The sequence below is a fragment of the Carcharhinus amblyrhynchos genome, chromosome 12, assembly GCF_965287045.1.
Source record: "Carcharhinus amblyrhynchos chromosome 12, sCarAmb.v2.hapA, whole genome shotgun sequence".
NCBI classification, from domain to species: Eukaryota; Metazoa; Chordata; class Chondrichthyes; order Carcharhiniformes; family Carcharhinidae; genus Carcharhinus; species Carcharhinus amblyrhynchos.
In genome coordinates, this window is record NC_137335.1 from 414634 (window position 1) to 440360 (window position 25727).

At 44.2% G+C, this 25727-nt stretch overlaps 1 protein-coding gene across 5 annotated transcripts in view; it reads right to left on the bottom strand.

The window, feature by feature from the left end:
• Positions 1-25727, bottom strand: part of utrn (utrophin) — a 517764-nt gene that overhangs the window by 397378 nt on the left and 94659 nt on the right. For all 5 annotated transcript variants that reach the window (XM_080199920.1, XM_080199921.1, XM_080199919.1 and 2 more), the window contains exons 11-16: positions 25511-25692; positions 22630-22780; positions 11601-11720; positions 7257-7358; positions 6991-7098; positions 3085-3264 (exon numbers count right to left, since the gene is read on the bottom strand). In XM_080199920.1, the coding sequence (XP_080056046.1) occupies positions 3085-3264; positions 6991-7098; positions 7257-7358; positions 11601-11720; positions 22630-22780; positions 25511-25692 (843 nt within the window). The remainder of the gene's footprint in view (positions 1-3084; positions 3265-6990; positions 7099-7256; positions 7359-11600; positions 11721-22629; positions 22781-25510; positions 25693-25727) is intronic.

The window sequence follows — 25727 nt, forward strand, 5'->3', positions numbered from 1 at the left end:
GCAACTTATCCAAGCCTCCCTGTAGACTAAGACACCCTTCCTCACTATCTACCACACCTCTGACTTTGGTGTCATCAGCAAATTTACTAATCCACCCAACTATACCCTCATCCAGATCATTTATAAAAATTTTACAAACAGCAGTGGCCCCAAAACAGATCCCTGAGGCACACCACTCATAACTGAACTCCATGTCGAATATTTACCATCAACCACCACCCTCTGTCTCCTATCCGCCAGCCAATTCCTAATCCAATTTCCTACATCACCCTCAATCCCATACATCCGCAATTTCTGTAGAAGCCTTCCATGGTGAACCTTATCAAACGCCTTACTAAAGTCCATATATACCACGTCAACTGCCCTACCCCCATCCACCTCTTTGGTCACTTTCTCAAAAAACTCAATAAGGTTAGTAAGGCACGACCTACCCTCCACAAAACCATGCTGACTATCTCTAATCAATTCATTACTCTCCAAATAACCATAAATCCTATCCCTAATAATTTTTTCTAAAACCTTGCCCACAACAGAAGTAAGACTCACCGGTCTATAATTCCCGGGGAAGTCTCTGTTCCCCTTCTTAAACAATGGGCCAACATTCGCTAACCTCCAATCTTCTGGCACTATACCGGTGACCAACGATGACCTGCAGATCAGAGCCAGAGGTTCTGCAATCGCCTCCCTTGCCTCCCAGAGAACATGTGTAACCTTTTTTCATAAGATAAGCCCCTCATCCCCAGGAATGAATCAAGTGAACTTTCCCTGAATTGCTTCTATTGGAATTATGTATTTTTAAGTAAGCAGCCAAAACTATGCACAGTATTCCTAATGTGGTCTTACCAAAGCCCTGTACAGCTGCAGTAGAACTTCTCTATTGTGATATTACATTCACATTGCAATAATTGACAACATTCATTCACCTTTCTAATCACTTGTTGTAGCTGCACACAAACTTTTTGTGATTCATATACCAGGACACCCAGATCCCTTTTGTATCACCAAGTTGTGCAATCTTCCTCCATTTAAATAGTGCACTGCCTTTCTGTTCTATGGGCCGATTTTACCATTTTGATTCTAAGTGCTGAATCTGGGAGTGTTTCAAATTCGACATTTAGACCCATTCTCAGGTGCCCCCCTACGCACTCTGCCTAAAAAAGAATCAGTGATTCTGAATTGCACTGCAGAAGCCTTGGGCGGGACTTAAAGCACCCAAAACATTGCAGCTGCAATTGGAGCCTTCAACTGCGCATACGCAGCAAAAATAAGAAAAAGCTCCCCTGCCACAACGCTCGTAGCCTGGATAATGCCTCCCCCTGGCCCCCAAAGACATTGCCCCACCCCCACAATATTACCATCCTCTTTATCCCCCCCATTCCTCCACTACCCAGACTGACCATGGCCCCCTGCCACCCCTCCAACCCCACCAATCACACACAGAGTGCAGCGGATCCCCTCTTCCCCCACCCATCGATTGCACACGAAGTGGCAGTAGACACCCTCCCCCCATGAGAGCCATCTGACCTGTCTCCCTCCCTCCCCCCAACAGAGAGCCATCTGACCCACATCCCCCTCATCAATCACCACCGAACTGAGTCAGAGAGCCGCCAGAAGTTCGGAACTTACCTCCTCAGAAGATGGACCACCTGAATTGGACCTTTGCAGACCATGTCTGTTTCGTGCCAAATCTGGATGGGCAAACGCGGTGGTAAAAGGGATTGTGCCAGTAAATTTGAGTGTGCAGCCCATTAAGTCAATCTAAATGCATGCAGACAGCAACCATTTTCGGCAATTGGTAAAGGGGGAATGGGCACGGAGGGGGGCACAGATTGTGTTACTCACTTCGTGCCCAAGTTTACCAAGTTTTCGCGCCTGAAAACGGGCGCAACTTGATGGTAAAATCGGACCCTGTGTGCTAAAGTGGTCAAGATTACATTTTCCCACATTATACTCCATCTGCCAATTTTTTGTCCACTCTCAATCCTTTTTAAATTCTCTTGCAGGATATGGACAATTCTGGCCAGGCCAGCATTTATTGTCCATCCCTAACTGCCTTTGAGAAGGCGGTGGTGGACTACCACTGCACTCCATATTCCTTTGCAGACTCTCTACCTCTTTTTGACAACATACTTTCCTACCTACATTGGTGCCATCAGCAAAGTTAGCTACCATAAATTTGGTTCCTTCATCCAAATCATTGGTCTGTTTGAAAGTGTTTTTGATATGAGAATTAGAATAGCAGTGGGAATACAAGTGTTTACCTAAGTGATTAAGTAAACAATGGTGTATAAAAATAAAAATATAAAAAATACAACTGCAGAAGAAACGAGTTCGAAGTGGAAAGGGAATAAGATCATTTGTATCTATAAATTAAAAGCCTCATCCATGGGGTTATCCAGGTTTATAAATGGAGGAAGAGAATATAAAAGTAAAAAGGTTCATGCTAGAAACTTGTTAATCACTGATTAAACCTCAACCAGAGTGTTACAAACAAGCCTGGGCTTCACACTTGGGGGAAGATGTAAAAGCCTTAGAAAGGTTACAGAGGAGGTATACAAAGATGTAATGAGGGATAAGAGACTTCAATTTTGAGGAGGAGTTGAAAAAGTTAGGATATTTTTCATTCCCCAGCAAGTCTGTCAATAAACCAGAAGTCATGGATTCAAAATTATTGACAAAAGATCTACAAGAGAGATGAGTGGCATTTTTTTCACCTAAGAGCCATCAGCGTCAAAAAAACTGTAATTGAAAACGTTACCAGAACTAATTCCATAATAACTATAGTAAATCCAGCAATAGGTCACTGACCACACAGTAAATATGCAAATATTCCACAACAACTGACTGTTGGAAAGGATGCAGTTTAACTTCTGTACATAAGTAGTTTTATTTTATTTAATCCAAATCTACAGCCCTAAACCACCATGCTGACCAATCCTCAAATATTAACTAACTTTCATTTCTTCCTTCTTCCAACAGAAGTCTCAGAAGGTATTAGAACATACAAAGTGTGGGTTTGGTGCCACAGCACCTACTAAACTACTTCAATTTTCTGTTTTTGGTACATCTTGATGCTGTTCATACCTGTTTGGAGTAATCTTCCAGCTGCTGTACTAAATTGTCCCATCTTTGCAATAGCTCTTCCATATTGCTATTGATTTTCTTTGATGAATTACTGTTGTTGAGCAATTCTATTAACTCTTGGCTAAGTTCATTCAGATGATCCAATGTTGGACGCTTCATTTCCAGATCTTCCTTCAGAATCTAATAGAACATACATGACAATAATCAATGCCACCTTTTAGAATAGACTGTTATGTAATCGCCAGCTTGTTGTATATTTTATGTATCTGAATCACCTCAGGACAATATACGGATGAAACTAGTATTAAGTCTATAACAGGTTTATTTACAGTACTTTAAAATACATCAACAAATTTTGAAATGGTGCTCAGTACATCCAAGTTTAGATCATTAACACAGATCAAGAGAAACACAGGGAAATTAGCAACCATTGGGAACTCATTTCATACCTTCCTCGAGTCTGAACAACAGCCTTTGTTTCCTGTCACTGTCAACTTCATATCCATACAGCCACTATGGGCTTTAACTCTGCTGACAAGCCTCTGTGATACTTTATTAAATGCTTTTGGGAAATTCATGTGTACTACATAATCTGCATTACCCTTATCAACTCTGTCTGTTACCTCATCAAAAAACTTGAAACACATTATTTAAACATGATTTTCGTTGAACAAATCCATGACTTTGCATAACTAATGCACATTGCCAACTTTAAGGGCATTCAAATGGTCAGTGGATAGGCATATGGATAACATTGGAATAGCTTAGGTTAGAGGGTCATTAGATTGGTTCCACTGGTCGGCGCAACATCGAGGGCCAAAGGGCCTGTACTGCGCTGTAACGTTCTATGTTCATTTGTCGAAATGGCTGTTAATTTTGCCCAGGATTATAATTTCTAAAAGCTTTTCCACCACCAAGCTAAAACTAACCCTAACCTACATACCTTAGGAACACTAATACTCATTCAGTACCACACCCATGTCTTTTGGTTTCATGTGTGGATCCCTTTTTGGTTCCCAGTTGGCGCCACCTCTCCTTTCCTCACCATTTGTTGTTTAGGGTGCCTGTAGAAGATTCTGGGGTTCTCTTTTATGTTATCTGCCAGTCTCTTCTCATAGTCTCTCTTTGCTGCTCATTTTTTTTTTCACCTCCTCTCCAAACTGTCTTTATGCAGCCTGGTCTTCACTTGTAATATCAATCAGACATCTGTCACATGTCACCTTTTTTCTGCTTCATCTTACTAACTATCTCATTCTAATTTTCACCCTTGTGGGAAGATATCTCAGTTGAACCCTAACCTTCTCCTCTTTAAAGATAGCCCACTGTTCTGTTACAGTTTCAATTTGTCCAAGCCAGATCCATTCTCAAATGAAATCAGCCCAGACCCTATTGTTTTTACTCTGGATTGCTCCTTGTCCTTTTCCATAGTATCATAATGTTTAGCTATGATCACATTTCCCTAAATGTAATGACACCAGATCAACCTGACCCACCTCATTCCGCAGAACCAGATCCAGCCATGCCTCCTTGTTCCTCCACTGGGCCACAATCAGACTGATCTAGAAAGTTCTCCTGATTATCTACCAAAAACTCTTCCGCCTCTCTGCCGTTTACATTAATCATCCCAGTCTAATCTGGGTTATTAATAAACAACTCCATGATAATCGCTCTATAGTGTCTGCATCTCTTTGTAATTTCCTTGCAAATTTGTTCCCACTAGTTGGTAGCCTATAAAATACATTCAGTAGAATAATGATACCTTAAGTCTAACGAAAGCAATTCTGTCCTTGATGCATCCAGGATATCCCTTCCAACCAGTACTGTAATATTCTCCTTAATCAATATTGCTACCACTCCTCCTATTTTTCCTTCCCTATCTTTCCTGATCTCCTTGAAGCATGGTATTATTAGTACCAAGTCCTGACCTTTTTTGAGCCAGGTTTCAGTTATTGTCAAAACATCACATTCTCATTTGGATATTTGCTCCTGCAACTCAAAAGATCTAATTTACCATCCATGCCATCACATAACTGTACTCTAAACTGAATTTAGATCTTTTTGCATTTTCTCTTACTCTGACTGCAACCAATCTTAGTCTTTATTCCTCTAGTATTGCCTCTCACTCCAAGTCCTTTTTGCAACTTTTTTTTCCTTTCAAATGTGACATCCTGATTCCCATATCTGGCCAAGTTAGTTTAAATCCTCCATTGCAGCACTTGTGCAAGTATGCCAAGCATGAGCACCTTTGCCCGCAAAATCATCTTATCCTGTCTCTACAATCCTTAGGGATGGTGTTACTTCAATTATTGTAGCGACCACTTCTTGTGCAGTGAAGTTCGAGGGGGACACTGCTGACTGGTTTCAAATGACATTGCCATGGTGGCACAATGATAAACATGCAATTATTCCTTATATTGGCTGCTAGACATGCAAATTAGATATGAATAATCCAATCATTATGTCTCCTCATGCTTGATAGCAAAGTGAGGGAATGGGGAAGCAAAGGTGACCCAAACCCTTATGACAGATATCACAGCTAACATTATCATGCAGGAAACTACCAAGACAATCACACATCTTACCAACCACACTGTAGGACATTAGTGCACCACCAAGCTCCCTACTGTTAGCTGGCTTTACTCCCAGCACTGGCCACTTACCCAAAAAGGTCTCTTCCTTCACGTCCTGGTTCATACCTCTACAAAACAATTGCACCTCTCAGTTCAACTAACTACATTCAAAAGCAACACTGGTGGCCAATTACGAAAAGCAGGAATAGAGCAACCAGCATAGTCAATATTGGGCAAGTGTAATCAATGGGCACATATCCCAAAGGGAAATCACAGAATCAGCTTGTCTACTCACATAGAACACAAGATCAAGTACAAACCGACCAACACAGAAGATCCTGTGTTGACTTTCTCTCAGTATTGGCAGTACTTGCAATGTTAATGGCTGCATCCATGGCGTGGCTTTAGCTGACAGAATGTACAACTCCTCAGTTTGGGTTCGAAATGCAAGGAAGTGGCTTCCTGTGCACACATCACGAGACTCAATATTAATATTCCCAACCCAAAATTAATCAGCATATTTACAAGATTTATTTGGGTTCATTGCTCACATAATGCAAAACCACAAAAATCATAGACAGGCCAGGTGCAAGTCTGCATTTCTAAGATGGCCCTTTTAACTGGCCCAATTTAAGAGAATGGCCCAATTCCATGTAAATCAAATAGTGATGTCAGAGTATTCAGGATCTCTTATTCATCACTGTATTCCAGTCCTCCACACTGTGTTGTCATTTGATACAAGTGTGACTTTAATACTAGTTCTGTGGATATAACCATACATTCACTGGAATCCACTGTGCCTCTGTAATGTTGCAGCCACATCTACAGTCTACCAACTATTTGAAAAGTCTAATCACTACATGCAAAAAACCAAATCCAAGTTTACAAGAGACTGGCGATAAATACAACCATCCAGCAATTTTCCATCAAAAGTGACATTTTTTTTCCTATTGAAGTCCAAGACCAATTCAGATTATTTTTTGACTCGTGCCCAGAAGGCAATTCCATAGACCCTGTCACCTCAGTGTTTTCCCTACCATCAAGTGGCTGTTTTTCATACAAGTGTCCGAAAAGTGATTCTCTGCATGGAGGAATTTTGGTGGGAGGGTGGTGTATTGTCAGGCACTGAGCCTGATTCAGTCTTCGCTTAATGTGCAGACATGTTGAGCTGCCAGAAGAAAACATATGTTCAACAAGCAGGAACTGGTTATTCTATTCCATAATTTGTTCAAACCTACAAAGGAAACCTTAGCACTACTTCCATCATCCCAACCAAATGGAATAACTGGGACTAGTTGTTCCCCTGAAAACTCATGCTCATTCAAGGTCCACTTACTGCCAGTCTGCGGGTATTCACTCCAATCTCACTCTTATCCTTGAAGCTACTGGTTCGCACCTCAGTGAGAGCATCTTCCTTCTCAGTCAGCCAAGCTTCAAGCAGTAGCTGCAAAAAAAATGGGCAAAATGATTCTTAAGGTGGTTTTCCCCATTAGCCCTCCTAAATACTAAATAAGAAATGATCACAGCCTCAAGTTAGTTCTTTTACTGAATAAACAGGTGAATTTTTTTTACTACAATGCAATTGTTTATATCTTCACCTACCTGGTCTTCCGACAGTTGTTGCCACTTCATAAAAACATCCTGGAGCAGGTGCCATCGCTCTTCAGTCCAACGACACACAGCTGCCCAGCGCTCACCCAGTAACTGCAATAATCAAGAACAAAAATGAACAAATTCTCATTTGGCAAGTTCTGCACAAGTTCAGCAAATTTAGCAGTGAAAAGCCAAGCTGCGTAGACTAGGGACACAGCTCACATCCAGGAACTGAATTGGGATTTGTGACAAGCGTATGATAAGTGCAGGTTGCATCTCAACAATCTGAAAACTCAGAAACATACGAGTTAGCCTCAGCTCCTCGAGCCTGCTGTGCTTTCAATAAGATTGGTTGAAAGGTTGAATAGTTCAGGACTTCATTCCCTGAAACATAGAAGAATGAGGGGCGATTTGATAGAGGTGTATAAAATTATGATGGGGATAGATAGAGTGAATGCAAGCAGGCTTTTTCCACTGAGGCTAGGGGAGAAAAAAACTAGAGGACATGGGTTAAGGGTGAAGGGGGAAAAGTTTAAAGGGAATATTAGGGGGGACTTCTTCACACAGAGAATGGCGGGAGTGTGGAATGAGCTGCCAGATGAAGTGGTAAATGCGGGCTCACTTTTAACATTTAAGAACAACTTGGACAGGTGCATGGATGAGAGGGGTGTGGAGGGATATGGTCCAGGTGCAGGTCAGTGGGACCAGGCAGAAACATGGTTCAGAACAGCCAAGAAGGGCCAAAAGGCCTGTTTCTGTGTTGTAATGTTCTTTGGTTCTGAGATCATGGCTGATCTGATTGTAACCTCCCGCCTACCTGTTAAACTTCCATCCCTTGTTTATCAAGAATCTATCTACATCTGCCTTAAAAATATTCAAAGACCCTACTTCCACTTCCTGTTGAGACCCACGATACTCAAGAGAAAATTATCTTCACTGCAATCCCAAATAAGCAACCGCTTCTTTTTAAACATTGACCCCTGATTCTAGATTCTCCCACAAGAGGAAACATCCTCTCTACATTCACCCTGTCAAGACCCCTCAGAATCTGAGATAAAAGCAAATTACTGTGGATGCTGGAATCTGAAACAAAAACAGAAAATGCAGGAAAATCTCAGTAGAGCTGACAGCATCTGTAGGAGAGACAATATTTCAAGTCTGGATAACCCTTCGTCAACTAATGTTCGCTGGACTTGCACCAAGAGTGATGGGTTGCTATGTGATATACATGACAGAGTTCATTCTCACAATTTGCTGCATCTACATGTGCGTGTAGGCTGCCCTGGACACACAAAAGTGATGTCTCATTATGCCCTACCTTATCTATGAGCAGTTATGCACAACATAAATAGGCAAAATGGCTAGGCAATTTGTTACAACCAGTTTTGAGCAATGCTTTTCCACATAGACGGTGAAGGATATTTCACATTTGCGAAGGCCATACAGGACTTGCATATTGATAGCAACGCCATGTTCATGTGCTCATTTGACATTGCTAGTTTATGCATCAATGTTCCACTTAAGGAAGCAAAGAACAAAGAACAAAGAACAACCCAGCACGGGAAACAGGCCCTTCGGCCCAACGAGCCCGCGCCGCCGCATCGCCCTACACCTATTCTACCCTGCATGTCTACGAATGGGACCCTACTCAGTCAGATTCAGGGAAGGAATAGTGTCAATTTGGTGGAAACCAATTAGCCTAAGAGCACATCTTTGGGGTGTGGGAGGAAACCGGAGCGCCCGGAGGAAACCCACGCAACCACAGGGAGAATGCGCAGACTCCCACAGACACAGGCCCAAGTCCATGTATCTGCACAGCTAGCAGTGCTAGTCACTGAGCTGTTGTGGAGCCCGTCTATCGGTCCAGGATCAAGCACACACACCGACATGAAGTACTAGGCCACTCCTGGACTTCCAAGAGCAGCCCACGCACAACCCGCCGTGTGCATGCCCCTCGCTTGACACGAGGTGGACCTCCACCTGTGGAATAAAGACAAAACATATTAGTTATACAGCCTGCCCTTCCGGTGTCTCCCGAGGTTTACCCTATTTAATAGCCCCTACCATATCCCTCCATTCCCGTTTCACTCATATGCCTATCTAACTGCATCTTAAACGAGTCCAACGTGCCTGCCTCCACCACCCTACTCGGTAGCGCATTCCAGACCCCCACAACTCTCTGTGTAAAGAACCTTCCTCTTACCTCCAAATTATACCTCCCCCCCCTCACCCTTAATTGATGACCTCTTGTGTTCGTACCCAGTCTAGGGAGCAGTCTCTCACTATTAACTCTATCTATTCCCTTCAGTATCTTATATACCTCTATCATGTCCCCTCTCAATCTCCTTCTTTCCAAGGAGAATAGCCCCAGTCTCTTCAGTCTCTCCTCGTAACCCAGTCCCCCCATGCCAGGCAACATCCTGGTAAACCTCCTCTGCACCCTTTCCAGAGACTCCACGTCCTTCCGGTAATAAGGTGACCAGAACTGGACGCAGTACTCCAAATGCGGTCTAACCAACGTTCTGTATAACTGAAGCATTAGACGGCAGCTTTTATACTCTAAGCCCCTTCCTATAAAGGCTAACATCCCATAAGCCTTCCTAACAACGTTCTCCACTTGTGACACAACCTTCATGGATTTGTGGACCTGCACTCCCAGGTCTCTCTGTACATCTATACTCCTAATCGGCCTACCTTTTATCACATAACTCCTCTCTGCATTATTCCTTCCAAAATGCATCACCTCGCATTTGTCAGGATTAAATGCCATCTGCCACCTATCTGCCCACTGCACCAACCTATCTATATCCTGTTGTATCACCTGACAATCCAGTTCTGTACCCGCCAACCCTGCCATCTTGGTGTCATCAGCAAACTTGCTGATGACACCACCTACTCCCTCTTCTAAGTCATTTATGTAGACTACAAAGAGGAGAGGTCCCAGTACCGAGCCCTGCGGCACACCACTGGTCACTGGCCTCCAGCCCGACAAGGTACCCTCCACAACTACCCTCTGTCTCCTATTTCCCAACCAGTTCTCAATCCACCTAACTACCTGGCCTCGTATCCCATGCGCCTTACCCTTTTCTACCAGCCTACCGTGAGGGACTTTGTCAAACGCCTTACTGAAATCCATGTAGATGACATCAACGGCTCTCCCATCGTCAACCGTTTTTGTCACCTCCTCAAAGAATTCCACCAGATTCGTAAGGCAAGACCTCCCTCTAACAAAGCCATGTTGCGTATCCCTAATCAGATCGCAACGCTCCAAATGCTCATACATCCTACCCCTAAGTATTTTTTCCATTAACTATCACATGGCAATCTAGACCTGCCACTATTGCATGAATCCATATTCAGTGAACTTACAAAGTTGGCAATTTATGTAGTTGTGTTCAGTTTTAACGGCACCATGTGAGTAGGATTTTCCAATCCCACCAATGACGACCGCACCACAGATTTCCTGACTACAGAGGGTGCAAACAACGGGAAACCTCACTGACAGCAGCAGCACCGGAATGTCCTGCCACTGGCCATTGGTGGGCTGCTGCCACAATACATGCCACAGGGGGAGTAACCCCAAATAGATGGTGTTGGCATAGGATACCCTGTAGATCCAGCTCTCTCAAATATCTTTATTTGGTTCCATGAGAAACATGCCTTCAATGGAATGACACCTAAACTCCTACCCCTTGCATATTTTTGACATGTGGATGACACAATCAATAGACTTAAACACGCTGCTATATGCAATAATTTCCTTACAGATCGTCATAGTTTTCATCAGATTCACCTTTGAAATCAAACAGTCAAATGAACTCCCCTTCATTGATGTGCAAGAAGTTCACTGCCAGGGTCTACTGCAAGCTACCTTCATGGCTCAATATACACATTAGGATTCTTACAGATCCACATGTTGGTCTTATTAACAATCTTGTAAATAAGGCCCAAATCATCTGTTCAATCTGCAACCGCGATGCTAAAATAGGGTGCATCAAAGGCATTCTGCAGGATAATAGCTACCCTGATAAAATAGTATCACACTGTATATCATGCAAATTCATCAATGGGTCTAAGACCGTCATTTTCAGCCCTCTGAAGTGATCAGTCTACCTAAGAGTACCCTGGGAGGATACGGTCTCTGAAAAATTTGAGCACAGGTGAAGCTAGCTGTGTCATGTTGCTAGTCTGCAGCAATAACACGAATGCTATTCAACATTAACAGGGCACTAATAATAAATTACGTAAAAAGTATTTACAATCTGTTCTTAAATATCATGCAACAAATTCCTTCAGCTTTAAAGTTCTTGCTTTGCAAGGCTAGTAAGTCAGCACCCAGAAGAAATCAGTTACCTGCAACTGGTCCTCCAGTGCAGCTGTAGCACTTTCACCACTGTTCTCATCCACCACCACTACCATGTGGGTCAGAGAGTTCACCTTCACCTGTTCTGCCTCCAAGTCACTTTGCAATAGCTGAGAAAGAATGCAACATATCAGTAGATCAAATACATTATTGATATAAAATTGCCCTAAAGCAACAGGAACAGGTTTGTTCCAAGTACATCATAAAATTCAAATATCATGTAGGTATTAAGTACAAAAGATAAGCTTTAATTCTCAATGCCAGGTCACTAAGTGGAGGTCCTGATGAGATCCTTAAACTCGGAATAATTGATTCAAAGAGTACAGCATCCCCAAGCAAAATCTGTGATTCTTGTGGCCCCAAAGAATACGCTCATTTTTGGCCCAAGGAACAATTTTGCATTTTCAATTTATGTGATCTTTTTCTTCAAAAATCCAACAAATTAAATTGCACCATGCAGAGTAATAGAAACTTACAAATGGTATAAGGATCAACAGGCCTTGTCGTTGTGCGCAGATGCAGTGAGAGGCACAAACTTTATTTTTGCTTTTTTTATTCAGGGCTAGCATTTATTGCTCATCCCTAATTGCCCGAGGGCAGTTAAGGGGCAACCACATTGCTGTGGTTCTGGAGTCGCATGCAGGCCAGATCAGATAAGGGTGGCAGATTTCCCTCACTAAAGGACATTAGTGGGCCATATTTTTTTGATTGAATTCAAATTTCACCATCTGCCATGGCGGGATTCGAACCCGGGGCCCCATGACATTAGCTGAGTTTCTGGATTAATTGTCTAGCAACAATACCACTAAGCCATCGCCTCCCCGTTTCTGTGTGGGTTTCCTCCTGTTGAAAAGGTGCTGTGGGAAGGAGTGAGGTGTTGGGTGTGATGGAGGAGGGACTGGCCCCTGTGGGATGCTCATAGAGGGAGTGAGGAGAAGATGTTGAGTGGTGACATCATGTTGGAGTTGGCAGGAATGGAGGAGGATGATCCTTTAAATGCAGAGACTGGTGGGGCAAAAAGTGTGGACAAAGAGGAACCTATCCTAGTTCTGGGAGGGAGGGGAAGGGGTGAGAATGGTTGGACACAGTTGAGAGCCCTGTCAACCACAGCAAATGGGAAACCACAATTAAGGAAGAAGGAAGACATTTCAGCAGCGCCATTGTGGAAAATGGTATCATCGGAACAGATGTGATGTAGGCGTAGAAACTGAGAGAATGGGATGGAGTCCTTACAGGATGCGGAGTGTGAGCAGCTGTAGTCAAGTGTAGGAGTTTGTGGACTTGCAATGGAGACTAGTGGACAGACTGCCACCACAGATGAAGCAGAGGTCAAGAAAGGGAAGTGTTAGAGATGGGCTATGTAAAGTCGGTAGGGGATGGAAACTGGGAGCAAAATTAAGGTCCAGAATGAAGCAGCACCGAGTCACCAATGTACCAATAACGGAGTTGTGAGAGGGGGCCAAAGTAGGACTGAAACAAGGAATGTTCCACATATCCCATAAAGAGACTGCCACAACTAGGACCCATATAGGCACCCATTGCCACACCTTTTATTTGGGGGAAGTGAGACAGGTTAAAGGAGAAATTTGTGACTAAGAGAACAAGTTCAGGTGGACGGCGGAGAGTGATGGTGGATGGGGATTGTTCAGGCCTCTGATCAAGGGAGAAATGGAGATCTCTCAGACCATCTTGGTGGGGAATGGAGAAGTAGAAGGATTGGGCAACCATGAAAAGAGGAGATAGTTTGGGCGTTGGTTTCAGATTCTAACATTTGTAGTAATTTGCTTTTCTCTGACTCGTTTAGCCTCAACTGGAGTATTATGTCCAAGCCTGGACATTGCAGTTAGGAAGGATCTGAAAATTTTAGAGAAAAAGATTTATAAGAAGACTTCATGGCTGAAAGACTTCAGTTCCAGGGACAGATTGGAAAAGTTGTATTGTTCCCCTCAGAGAATCATAGAATAGAATCATAGAATCCCTACAGTGCAGAAAGCCATTCATCAGACATGCACCAACAACAATCCCACTCAGCGCTTTTCCCGTAATGCCATATATTTACCCCAACAGAAAGGGGCAATTTAGCATGGCCGATTAATCTAACCTGCACATCTTTGAACTGTGGGAGGAAACCAGAGCACCAGGGTCTACTGCAAGCTACCTTCATGGGTCAATAAACGGATTAGGATTCTTACAGATCCACATGTTGGTCTTATATAACAATCTTGTAAATAGGGCCCAAGTCACCTGTTCAGTCTGCAACCTTGATGTGGGAGATGCGGGGAGAATGTGCAGACTCCATACAGACAGAGTCCGAAGCCCGGAATCGAACCGGGGTCCCTGGCACTGCGAGGCAGCAGTGCTAACCACTGTGCCACCACGCAGCCCAGAAAAAAGGAGTTGAGAAGACATTTGATAGAGTTATTCAAAATCATGAGGGATCTGGACAGATTAGATAGACAGAAAATGTTCCAATCACTGGAAGAGTTAAAAACCAGAGGGCACGTTTAAAGAAACGAGCAAAAGAATCAAAGGCAACAGCAGGATACGCTTTTTATAATCTGCAACACATTGACTGAAAATGCGGTGAAGGCAGCTTCAGTCATGATGTCTAAATGGGAACTGGATAAGCATCTGAAAGAAAAGAAATTGCTACGGGGAAAAGGCATGGATGGGGCTAGCTGAAATTCTCCTGCAGCGAGCCCACACAGCCATGATGAGCCAAATGGTCTCCTAATGTTCTGCAACCATTCTATGATAATATGGAAATGAAGACTATCTTGAAGCTCCTAACTGTTAGATCAAAGCTACTGTGTGTCACTGAATATCCACTAGAAGAAGCTAAAACCAAGAGCACTGTGGTTCAATTAGATCTGAGATGTTCATGTTTTCAAAAGTGAAATTCAGTTGGAAAGTTGATTAAACTCTACAAGTCTTACTCAAGTCATAAGACATGCAGTTAATTGGCATAAGGATACAGTGCAAGACAAAGCTTGAATTGACAAAGGTGCAGATAATAGCTTTGAATGGTCCAGCAAACAGCAATCCCAACTTGATTTCCCCTAACTGGATGACTGAATATCGCTGTTCGTCCATCGTCATCGATGAGGACCTCGACACCATTCGTCATTTTGAGGCTGGTTCCAAAGATGACCGATCAGGCTAATTCGGGCACATATTGGACAGACTTGTGTGGGCACTGTAGTTGTTGCACTGGTGGCTCTGGACTTGCGTAGCTCGTGCTTAAGTTGTGCTTCAGCAATACACCTTGTTTCGTAAGCTTGACATCCTTTGTGGATGAGGCAGCGCCAGGTAGGGCGGTTTTGTGCCAGCATTTCCCAGGTGGGCGTGTCAATGTCAAGCGACTTCGGGGAGGCCTTGAGTGTGACTTTGAAACGTTTCTTCTGCCCTCCATGCGAGCGTCTTCCAGCAAAGAGTTCCCCAAAAAGGAGCTGCTTGGGTATGCACTCGACTGGCGTACGGATGACATGACCTGGCCACCGGGTCTGCGCTCTCATCAGCAGTGTGTGGACTGATGGTAGATTTGCTCTAGTGAGAACTTCAATGTCGGCTGGTGACTAGTGGAGTGCCCCAGGGATCGGTGCTGGGGCCTCAGCTATTTACCATTTATATAGATGATCTGGAGGAGGGGGCTGAGTGTAGGGTGTCGAAATTTGCTGATGACACGAAGATAAGCGGAAAAGCAAATTGTGCGGAGGGTGTGGAAAGTCTGCAGAAGGATCTAGATAGGCTAAGCGAGTGGACGAGGACCTGGCAGATGGAGTACAATGTTAGCAAGTGTGAGGTTATCCACTTTGGCAGAAATAATAGTAGGAGGGATTACTATTTAAAGGGCGAAAAGCTGCAGCATGCTACGGTGCAGAGGGACCTGGGGGTCCTTGTGCATGAGTCGCAAAAACCCAGCCTGCAGGTGCAGCAGGTGATCAGGAAGGCAAATGGAATGTTGGCCTTTATAGCGAGGGGAATAGAATATAAAAGCAGGGAGGTCTTGCTGCAACTGTACAGGGCACCGGTGAGGCCGCAGCTGGAGTACTGTGTGCAGTTTTGGTCACCGCATTTGCACAAGGATATTTTGGCCTTGGAGGGAGTGCAGAGGAGGTTCACCAGGCAATACCGGAGATGAGGGGGTTGGACTATGAACAGAGGCTGAATAGACTGGGTTTGTACTCATTGGAGTTTAGAAGGATGAGGGGGGATCTTATAGAGACGTATAAGATAATGAAGGGGTTGGATAGGATAGAGGTAGAGAGATTCTTCCCACTCAGAAAGGGCAGCAGGACTAGGGGGCACAGCCTCAAGATAAGTGGGGGAGGGCAGTTTAGAATGGAGTTGAGGAGGAACTTCTTCACTCAAAGGGTGGTGAATCTCTGGAATTCTCTGCCCATTGAGATTAGAAATAGGGCTGAGATTAGAAATAGGAGAGGAGAGGTCACCCTGTTGGGAGTCTTTTATAGACCTCCTAAAAGTTCTAGAGAGGTAGAGGAAAGGATTGCAGGGACGGTCCTGGACAGGAGTGAAAGTAATAGGGTAATTGTTATGGGAGACTTTAACTTTACTAATATTGATTGGAATAGCTATAACTCTAGCTCGTTAGAGGGGTCAGTTTTTACACAAAGCGTGCAGAAACGTTTTTTGACTCAGTATGTAGATAGGCCAACTAGAGGTGAGGCTATATTGGATTTGGTGCTGGGAAATGAGCCAGACCAGGTGTTAGACTTGGAAGTTGGTGAGCATTTTGGAGATAGTGACCACAATTCGGTTACGTTCACCTTAGTGATGGAAAGGGATAGGCATGAACCTAGGGGCAGTAGTTATAGCTGGGGGAAGGGTAATTATGAGGCTATGAGGAGAGAATTAGGGAGCATAGGTTGGACTAGGAAACTACAGGGGCTGGGAACATCCGAAATGTGGAGTTTATTCAAGGAGCAGCTACTGCGAGTCCTTGATAAGTATGTCCCTGTCAGGCAAGGAGGAAATGGTCGAGCAAGGGAACCGTGGTGCACTAAAAAAGTTGATCCGCTGATTAAAAGGAAAAAGGAGGCTTATGTCAGGATGAGGCTTGAGGGCTCAGGTAGTGCACTGGAAAGCTATAGATTAGCCAGGAGGGAGTTAAAGAGTGAGTTAAGACGAGCTAAAAGAGGACACAAGAAGACTTTGGCTGATAGGATTAAGGAGAATCCTAAGGCTTTCTTTAGATATGTTAAGAATAGAAGATTGGTTAGGGCAAGAATAGGGCCAGTCAGAGACAGCAGTGGGAAGTTATGTGTGGAACCGGAAGAGATTGGAGAGGCACTGAACAAATATTTCTCTTCGGTATTCACGCAGGGAGACATAAATGTAGTTGTGGAGAACACTGGGTTACAGGGTTGTAAACTGGATAGTATTGAAGTAGATAAGGAGGATGTGCTAGATATTCTTGAGGGTTTGAAAATAGATAAGTCCCCTGGGCCGGATGGGATTTACCCTAGGATTCTCTGGGAGGCAAGAGAGGCGATTGCAGAGCTTCTGGCTCTGATCTTCAGGTCGTCGTTGGTCACAGGTATAGTGCCAGAAGACTGGAGGATAGCGAATGTTGTCCCATTGTTTAAGAAGGGGAATAGAGACTTCCCTGGGAATTATAGACCGGTGAGTCTTACTTCTGTTGTGGGCAAAGTATTCGAAAAAATTATTAGGGATAGGATTTATAGTTATTTAGAGAGTAATGAATTGATTGGAGATAGTCAGCACGGTTTTGTGAAGGGTAGGTCGTGCCTTACTAACCTTACTGAGTTTTTTGAAGAAGTGACCAAAGAGGTGGATGGGGTAAGGCAGTTGACGTATATATGGACTTTAGTAAGGCGTTTGATAAGGTTCACCATGGAAGGCTTCTGCAGAAAATGCAAATGTATGGGATTGAGGGTGATTTAGTTAATTGATCAGGAATTGGCTAGCTGATAGAAGACAGAGGGTGGTGGTTGATGGAAAGTATTCGTCATGGAGTTCGGTTACAAGTGGTGTGCCTCAGGGATCTGTTTTGGGGCCACTGCTGTTTGTAATTTTTATAAATGATCTGGATGAGGGTATACAAGGATGGATTAGTAAATTTGCTGATGACGCCAAAGTCAGAGGAGTGGTAGATAGTGAAGAGGGGTGTCATAGTTTACAGAGAGACTTGGACAAGTTGCAGAGCTGGGCTGAGAGGTGGCAGATGGAGTTTAATGCGGAAAAGTGTGAGGTAATTCACTTTGGCAGGAATAACAGATGTGTAGAGTATAGGGTTAACGGTAGGACTCTGAATAGTGTTGACGAACAGAGGGATCTAGGTGTATATGTGCATAGATCCCTGAAAGTTGGAAATCAAGTCGATAAGGTTGTTAGGAAGGCATACAGTGTCTTGATGTTTATTAGTAGGGGGATTGAATTTAGGAGCCGCAACGTCATGTTGCAGCTGTACAAAACTCTGGTGCGGCCGCACTTGGAATATTGTGTACAGTTCTGGTCCCCACATTATAGGAAGGATGTGGCGGCATTGGAGAGGGTGCAGAGGAGGTTTACCAGGATGTTGCCTGGTATGGAGGGAAGGTCCTATGAGGGGACACTGAGGGATTTGAGGTTGTTTTCATTAGAAAGAAGGCGGCTAAGAGGAGACCTTATTGAAACGCACAAGATGATTAGAGATTTAGATAGGGTGGACAGTGATAGCCTTTATCCTTGGATGGAGAGAGCTAGCACGAGGGGACATAGCTTTAAATTAAAGGGTGGTAGTTATAGGACGTATGTCAGGGGTAGGTTCTTTACCCAGAGGGTGGTGAGGGATTGGAACGCCCTGCCTGCTGCAGTTGTAGATGCGCCAAGTTTGGGGGCTTTTAAAAGGTCCGTGGATAGGTTTATGGATGGAAAGGGATTGGTTTAGGTTAGAGGGTCATTGCTTTTTTCTTAATTGGTCGGCGCAACATCGAGGGCTGAAGGGCCTGTTCTGCGTTGTAATGTTCTATTCTATTCTATATATTGATGTGGTGGAGGCTACCTCACTGAATATATTTAAGACACGGGTAGATAGGTTTTTGGTAGGCAAGGGAATTAAGGGTTATGGGGAGAAAGCGGAAAAGTGGAAATGAGCCACTTCAGATCAGCCATGATCTTATTGAATGGCAGGGCAGGCTCAAAGGGCTAGATGGCCTACTCCTGCTCCTATTTCTTATGTTCTTATGTCTGTTACTTTGTCTTGCCATCTGATGCATAATATTCTGTGAAGACAAGTCATGTGGAAATGTTTGAGCTGTCTTGCATGCCTTCGATACACAGTCCACAATTCACATGCATACAGGAGGGTAGTGACTACCACAACTCTGTAGACCTTCAGTTTTGTTGCTGGGCTGATTCCTCAACGTTCCCATACAGTGGAGCGCAGTCTACCGAAAGCAGAACTTGCCTTTGCTATTCTGCAGTTAACTTCTGTATCAATAGTCACTGTTTGGGAGAGGGTGCTGCCAAGATAAGTGAACTGGTCCACTGCCTGTAGTTTCTGCCCTTTGATTGTGATTATGGGTTCTGTGTATGGTGCACGAGAAGCAGGCTGGTGCATGACTTCGGTCTTTTTAATGTTGATGGTGAGTCCAAAGTTGTCACAGGCTGTGGAAAATTTTTCCATACTGACTTGCATCTCTGGTTCTGAGCCAGTATAGAGGGTGCAGTCATCGGCGAAGAGGAAGTCTCTCAGAACAGTCTCCTTCACATTGGTAATAGATTAAAGTCTCCTCAGATTGAAGAGCTTCCCATCCACTCTGTACTTGAGGTTGATTCCAGCAACACTGTCTTGGAAGGCATCATTCAACATGGCAGTAAACATCATGCTGAACAGTATTTGATGCCATTGATGACTGGGAGTGCCTCAGAAGGTTCTCTGCCTTCCAGTACTCTGACCATCATGCCATCATGGAACTGGCGTACTATCTGAATGAATGTGGGGGGCAGCCGAACTTGACATGATCCTCCACAGGCCTTGTCAGTTGACAGTGTCAAAGGCTTTCGCGAGGTCAACAAAGGTTGTGTACAGCTCGCGATTCTGCTCCTGACACTTCTCCTGCAGTTGGCGTGCAGCAAAAATCATGTCAATAGTCCCACAACCTTTGCGGAAGCCACACTGTGGCTCTGGAAGCAGGCCCAGCTCCAGATGAGTGACCAGACAATTTAGCAGGAATCTTGCGATGGCTTTTCCTGGGATGGAGAGCAGCAAGTTTCCTCAGTGGTTGTCGCATACTTGCTGATTGCCCTTCCTCTTGTAGAGGTGTATGATGGAAGCATCTTTAAGTTCCTGAGGAATGGAACTGTGCTTCCAAAAGGACTGGAACAACTTGGTGAGCTTCTCGATAAGTACAGGACCAGAAGCTTTGTAGGTCTCTGCAGGCATGGCATCTGCCCCTGGGGCTTTGCCAGTGGATAGCTGGCTGACAGCTTTTGTGACTTCGGCTACTACCGGTGGATCATCCATGGCACTGTTGATATCGACCCGGGGAATCCTGTCTGTTGCCTTATGGTTAATAGATGACAGTCAGTTGAGGTCAGCTTCAAAGTGTTCAGCCCATTTCTGCAGGATCTGAGCCCTCTCTGTAATGAGATTTGTACCATCTGTACTCAGGAGGGGGAACTCCCGAGAGATTAAGGTCCATAGAAAGTGTTGAGGGCTTTATAGAAACGTTTCAAGTCGTTTCTGTCAGCGTATCCCTGTATTTCATCTGCCTTGGTGCTCAGCCAGGCATCCTGCATTTTACACAGTTTATTCTGGACTGTCCTGCGAGCACTGGTAAAAGCATTTTTCTTGGCAGGTGATGATGGGTCATTCTGACAGGCCCGATGAAGACGGTGCTTTTCAACAAGTACAGCCTGTATCTCCTCATCATTTTCATCAAACCAATCATGCTGCTTGCAGGTAGAGGGCCCGAGCATCTTCAGCGCAGATGTATGGACAGCATCCTTGAAGCGTTCCCAGTCGTCCTGAGCGCTGCCTGCGAGGTGTAGGTCAGCAAGCTTGATTTCTAAGTCTTCAGCCAGCGCTGAAGCTATGCTGGGGCTTTTCAGCTTGGCTGCATTGATTTTTTTCATAACCTTGCTTCCTTGGGTCTGATGTGGAGCTTCATTTTAGAGACAATGAGCCTATGATCTGTCCAGCAGTCAGCACCACACATGGCCTTGGTCACTCTGACATCCTGCCTGTCTTTTCTCCTGACAATGATATAGTCGATAAGATGCCAATGCTTAGAGCGGAGGCATCCAGGAGGTCTAGTTACAGGTAGGCAGACGGAAGATTGTGTTGTGATGGGGAGGTCGTGTCCTGTCTGAGGCCAGAACTCTCCATTCACCTGACGAAGAGTGAAACCTCGAAAGCTTGTGAGTTTACGATCAAATAAATCAGTTGGACTTAAACCTGGTGTTGTCAGACTACTTACTGTATTTACCCCAGTCCAACGCCGGCATCTCCACATCAAGACTGCAGAGTCACACCCTACTCTTGCATTGAAATCGCCAAGCAAGATCAGCTTGTCGGTACTGCTCACTGCAGGTAGTAGGGTGTCTAATTCTTCGTAGAATTTGTCTTTCATCTCGTCCGGGTTGTTCATTGTGGGGACATAGGCGCTGATCAGGGTGGCTAGATTTCTGTTCTATAGCGGAAGCTGTAATGTCATAAGCCGGTCGTTCACATCCTTGGATAGACTAGCAGGTTTCCGAACAAGGTGACTCCTGACGGCAAATCCAACTCCAGCATCACGACGCTCATCGCTACCACGACTGCTCCAGAAAAAAGTTTATCCACCTCCAGTTTCAGTCAACTGACCTACGTTGGCAAGATGAGTTTCACTCAGGGCTGCAATGTCAATGTTGTATCTTGCAAGCTCTCTGGCAAGTAAGGCTGTTCTTCTCTCTGGTCTGTCTGCTGTAGTGTTGTCCAAAAGCGTGCGCACGTTCCAAGTGCCAATGGTGAGCGGTGTTACCTTGTGTTTTATTTTGTTTGTTCAACCGCAAGGTGGGATCCCCGCCAGCCGTGGTAAACTGGCCAGGGTGTAGTGAAGCAGGCAACGTTTAGGGCACCTTTTCTAGCCCCTTCTCATTCTACGGAGGTGAGCAGTACGTTCCTGAAGAGGACTGCTCAGTCACCCAGGTAGGTGCCAAGTTTCACTACTGCTTCTGTCAGCGGAAAACGACCCATTAGACCTGAGCCGCCTGTACGCAGGTCCGTGACTACAGCTCCCAATGTATCCGCACTTGCTGCTTCGTCACTCGTCCATCACCACAGGACTTCAAGGATTGAACAGGACACTGATGATGATGTTGATGGTGTCAAGACTAGCGCTTGATTTGGATTAAAGTGAGGGCATCTGCCTCACTCTCCCTTTCCAATTCCCATCTGGATCCAGTGGCAAGACAAGAGATAACACGGATGGAGATGGGACTAGGCGCAGTGGATGATCAGGACGTCTTCTGTGTCTTGCCCTGCTCTTTGCATTCCACGATGCTTGCAGAGATCACAATCTTGACCGTTGGACCCTCCATTGGTCTTGTCCACTCAATCCGTCGGAGTCTACCTTCACATGCTGATATAGACATCTCCCTATCTCACCGAGGGTTGAGACCCGTCGGCTACCCTCACCTAGTTTAGCCATCTTGTCGAAGCCATTGCTCGGAGTGTGGCCGCTGTCGCATGCAAACAGCTACAGGGAGCCACAGGTGAGAGCTGAGTGCCAGGTGGAGACAAAGGATGGACAAACTGCCCTGAAAGGATGTGACATGTTCCCCCACCAGAGGTACTACCCCTCCCTGACACCCCATATTAATATGCATATGGAGGCTGAAACAGGCCAATAAGAATAGCAAATCTTAATATAAAGGTCTCCACAAATCAGTAAGATAAGTCCCTGGTCAGCTTGGCTAAGCTGAAGTATAGGTATTGTTGTCAAATGCCACTGCCTTGAATAATGAAACCATCTCTCATTGCTGGCTGGGGATTCTCAGGCCAAGTACACTTACCTTATGTTTGTCAATCTGCTGTTTGAAGAACTCCAATTCATCTCCTGCAGGCTGTGCTTCCAGCTTTTGAATACGTTCTTCTGTCTGAGTCAGCCAATCTGACAGCTGCTGCAACTGCTGTTGCTGCAGTTCCATCAGCACCTCGTGAAGCCTGAAACATTTTGGAATTTAATCAGGAAACATGCAATACTGAACATTTTGATAGAAAAGATAAAGAGACAGTGTTATTAATAGCACGAGAATTGTAACCAGGAGACACACATTTCGGTTAATTGGCAAAAGATCAAGAGTTCCAATAATAGTGAGCTGTTATGGTCTTGAATGCAATGCCTGAAAGGATGGTGGAAGTAGGTCAATGGCAGCTCCCTCACAGCGCCATGGACCCAGGTTCAATTCTGGCCTTGGGTCACTGGCAGTGTGGAGTTGCACATTCATTCATCCCTGGGTTCTAAAAGAGATGGTGGTGGAAATAGCAAATGCACTTGTAGTAATTTACTAAAATTTACTGGACTCTGGGGTGGTTCCAGCAAATTGGAAAACAGCACATGTGGTGCCACTGTTTAAAAAACGAGGTAAGCAAAAGTAGACCAGTTAGTTTAGCTTCTGTAGTTGGGAAAATGCTTGAATGTATTATCAAGGAAGAAATAGTAAGATACTGGACAGAAATTGTCCCATTGGTAAAACGCAGCATGAGCTCATAAAGGGCAGGTCATGTTTGACTAACTTAATGGAATTCTTTGAGGACGTTACGAGCATGGGGGTCCGGTGGATGTGATATATTTGGATTTCCGGAAGGCATCCGGCAAGGTGCCGCACAAAAGGCTCTTGCATAAGATAAAGGTGCATGGTGTTATGGGTAATGTATTAGCACGGATAGAGGATTGGTTAACTAACGGAACAAAAAGTGGGGATAAATGGGTGTTTTTCTGGTTGGCAATCAGTGTTTGGACCACAATTGTTAAAAATTAACAGGGATGATTTGGAGTTGAGGACCAAGTGCAGTGTGTCAAAGTTCACAGATGACACTAAGGTGAGTGGTAAAGTGTGCAGAAGATGCTGAAAATCTGCAAAGGGATATAGATAGTCTAAGTGAGTGGGCGAGGGTCTGGCAGATAGAGTACAAAGTTGGCGCAACATTATCCAAGGATTCTAACACTTAGTTTCACTTTATTTATTAAGGCCTACATTAACACTGCAAAGAAATTACTGTGAAAATTCCTAATCGCCACACTCTGGCACCTGTTCGGATATACTGAGGGAGAACTTTGCATGGCCAATACACCTGACCAGAACATCTTTTGGACTGTGGGAAAAAACTGGAGCACCAAAGGAAACCCATTCAGGCACGGAGAGATGTGCAGACTCCACGTAGACGGTCACCCAAGCCAGGAATCGAATCCAGGTTCCTGGTGCTGTGAGGCAACATTGCTAACCACTGTGCCACCCACACCATAACCCAAAAGCATTATCCTGGTATTTTCACTACAATGTACCGAGGATTTGTGGGGAAAGACTTAAAAGGGGAACTAGAAGTAATATTAATCTCATTAGTTTTAACCTCAAGACAATATATTAAAGCAAAAAAGGAAGCAAATACATTGCTGGGATACACAGAACCTAGGAGTAAAAAGCCTAGTGATGCTAAGATTTCATAATGTACCTTTATCAAATCTTGTCATGTTCCATGGTACCGCAAAACTAACAGATACAGATCGATATGGGGAAGTATAAGATCATCCACTGGATAAAATGGAATCATTTCCTAAGTATACAGCTGGAGTTGGCAGAAAGACGGCTATATGCCACTGACTGCAAGAATCTAGCAATCTCTACATAGAAACTTTTCCTCCTCTGACAACACTTTAAATCTGGTGCCAAGTCAAGGGGATGTCCTGGCATGCAGCAGCAGTGATGTCACTAAGCGAGTGGACAACCAACTAAATTGAAGTATTCACCACCAAAAAACATAAATTTTTAGTAAAGTTTATTTATTAGTCACAAGTAGGCTTACATTCACACTGTAATGAAGTTATTGTGAAAATCCCGTTAAAAGCATTTTAAATATTTCAATTTGAATTTTCAGACGACAAATTAATGTGACGGTATTAAGATAAAAGCGAAAATAAAAATAAAATATTTTAAGAGAAAAATAGTTTAGGAATATGCAGAATGTTTGGTCATTGTGGAGAAATCTGACATTCCACAAACATAAAATTAGCTTTTCTGAGCCAACAAAGTTGCCCAGCAATTATAATGAAGTTAGAACACCATTAAAAACCCATTTACACTTCATTCATCAAGGTGCAACATTATCCAAGGATTTTAAAGTGAAACTAAGTGTTAGATAGGTTGCCATCGGTGGTGGAGGAGGCGAACTCGTTGGGGTCTTTTAAGAGACTCCTGGATGAGTACATGGGATTTAATGGGATTGACGGTTACAGATAGGCCTGGTATGTAGGGATATGATCAGCACAACTTGTGGGCCAAAGGGCCTGTCTGTGCTGTAGTGTTCTATGTTCTAATAACAGGAGCTGTGGAGAAACAGATATATTTGGGTGCCCAGCTACACAAATAACTAAAACCTAGTACACAGATATAAAACATAATCAAAGAGGCTGATGGAATGCTAGTTCTTATCTCAAAGGGGCTGGAATACAACAGGGAGGAAACATTGCCTAACTGCAAAAGGCTTGGTCATTCACATTCATGGGTCTCAGTGCTTCAAACGCTTGATGGGTTTTCACTCAAGTCAAAGATCAAGTTAAGCAATATTATAGAAATTGTCCAACTCAGCCGTAACATGTATTAATTCAAAAACTGTCATAGAAAACAAAGCTCCAATGTTAAAGACATCTAGTCTGAACAGTCATTCACAACTCACTTGGCTTGTCTGTCCATGCTGGCAACTCTCAGGTTTTCCCATCTAGAATTAAGCAAAGACATCTGCTCTCTGATCTCATTCTCTTCCTCCTCTGTCAGATTGCCCTGTGCAATGAGCTGGTTTCCAGCTTGAAGTACATTACCCACATTGCTCTGGTGTGCAGTGAGCTCCATCATAAATCCCTGGGTAAAGAAGGATGAAAGTAATGATTAAATTA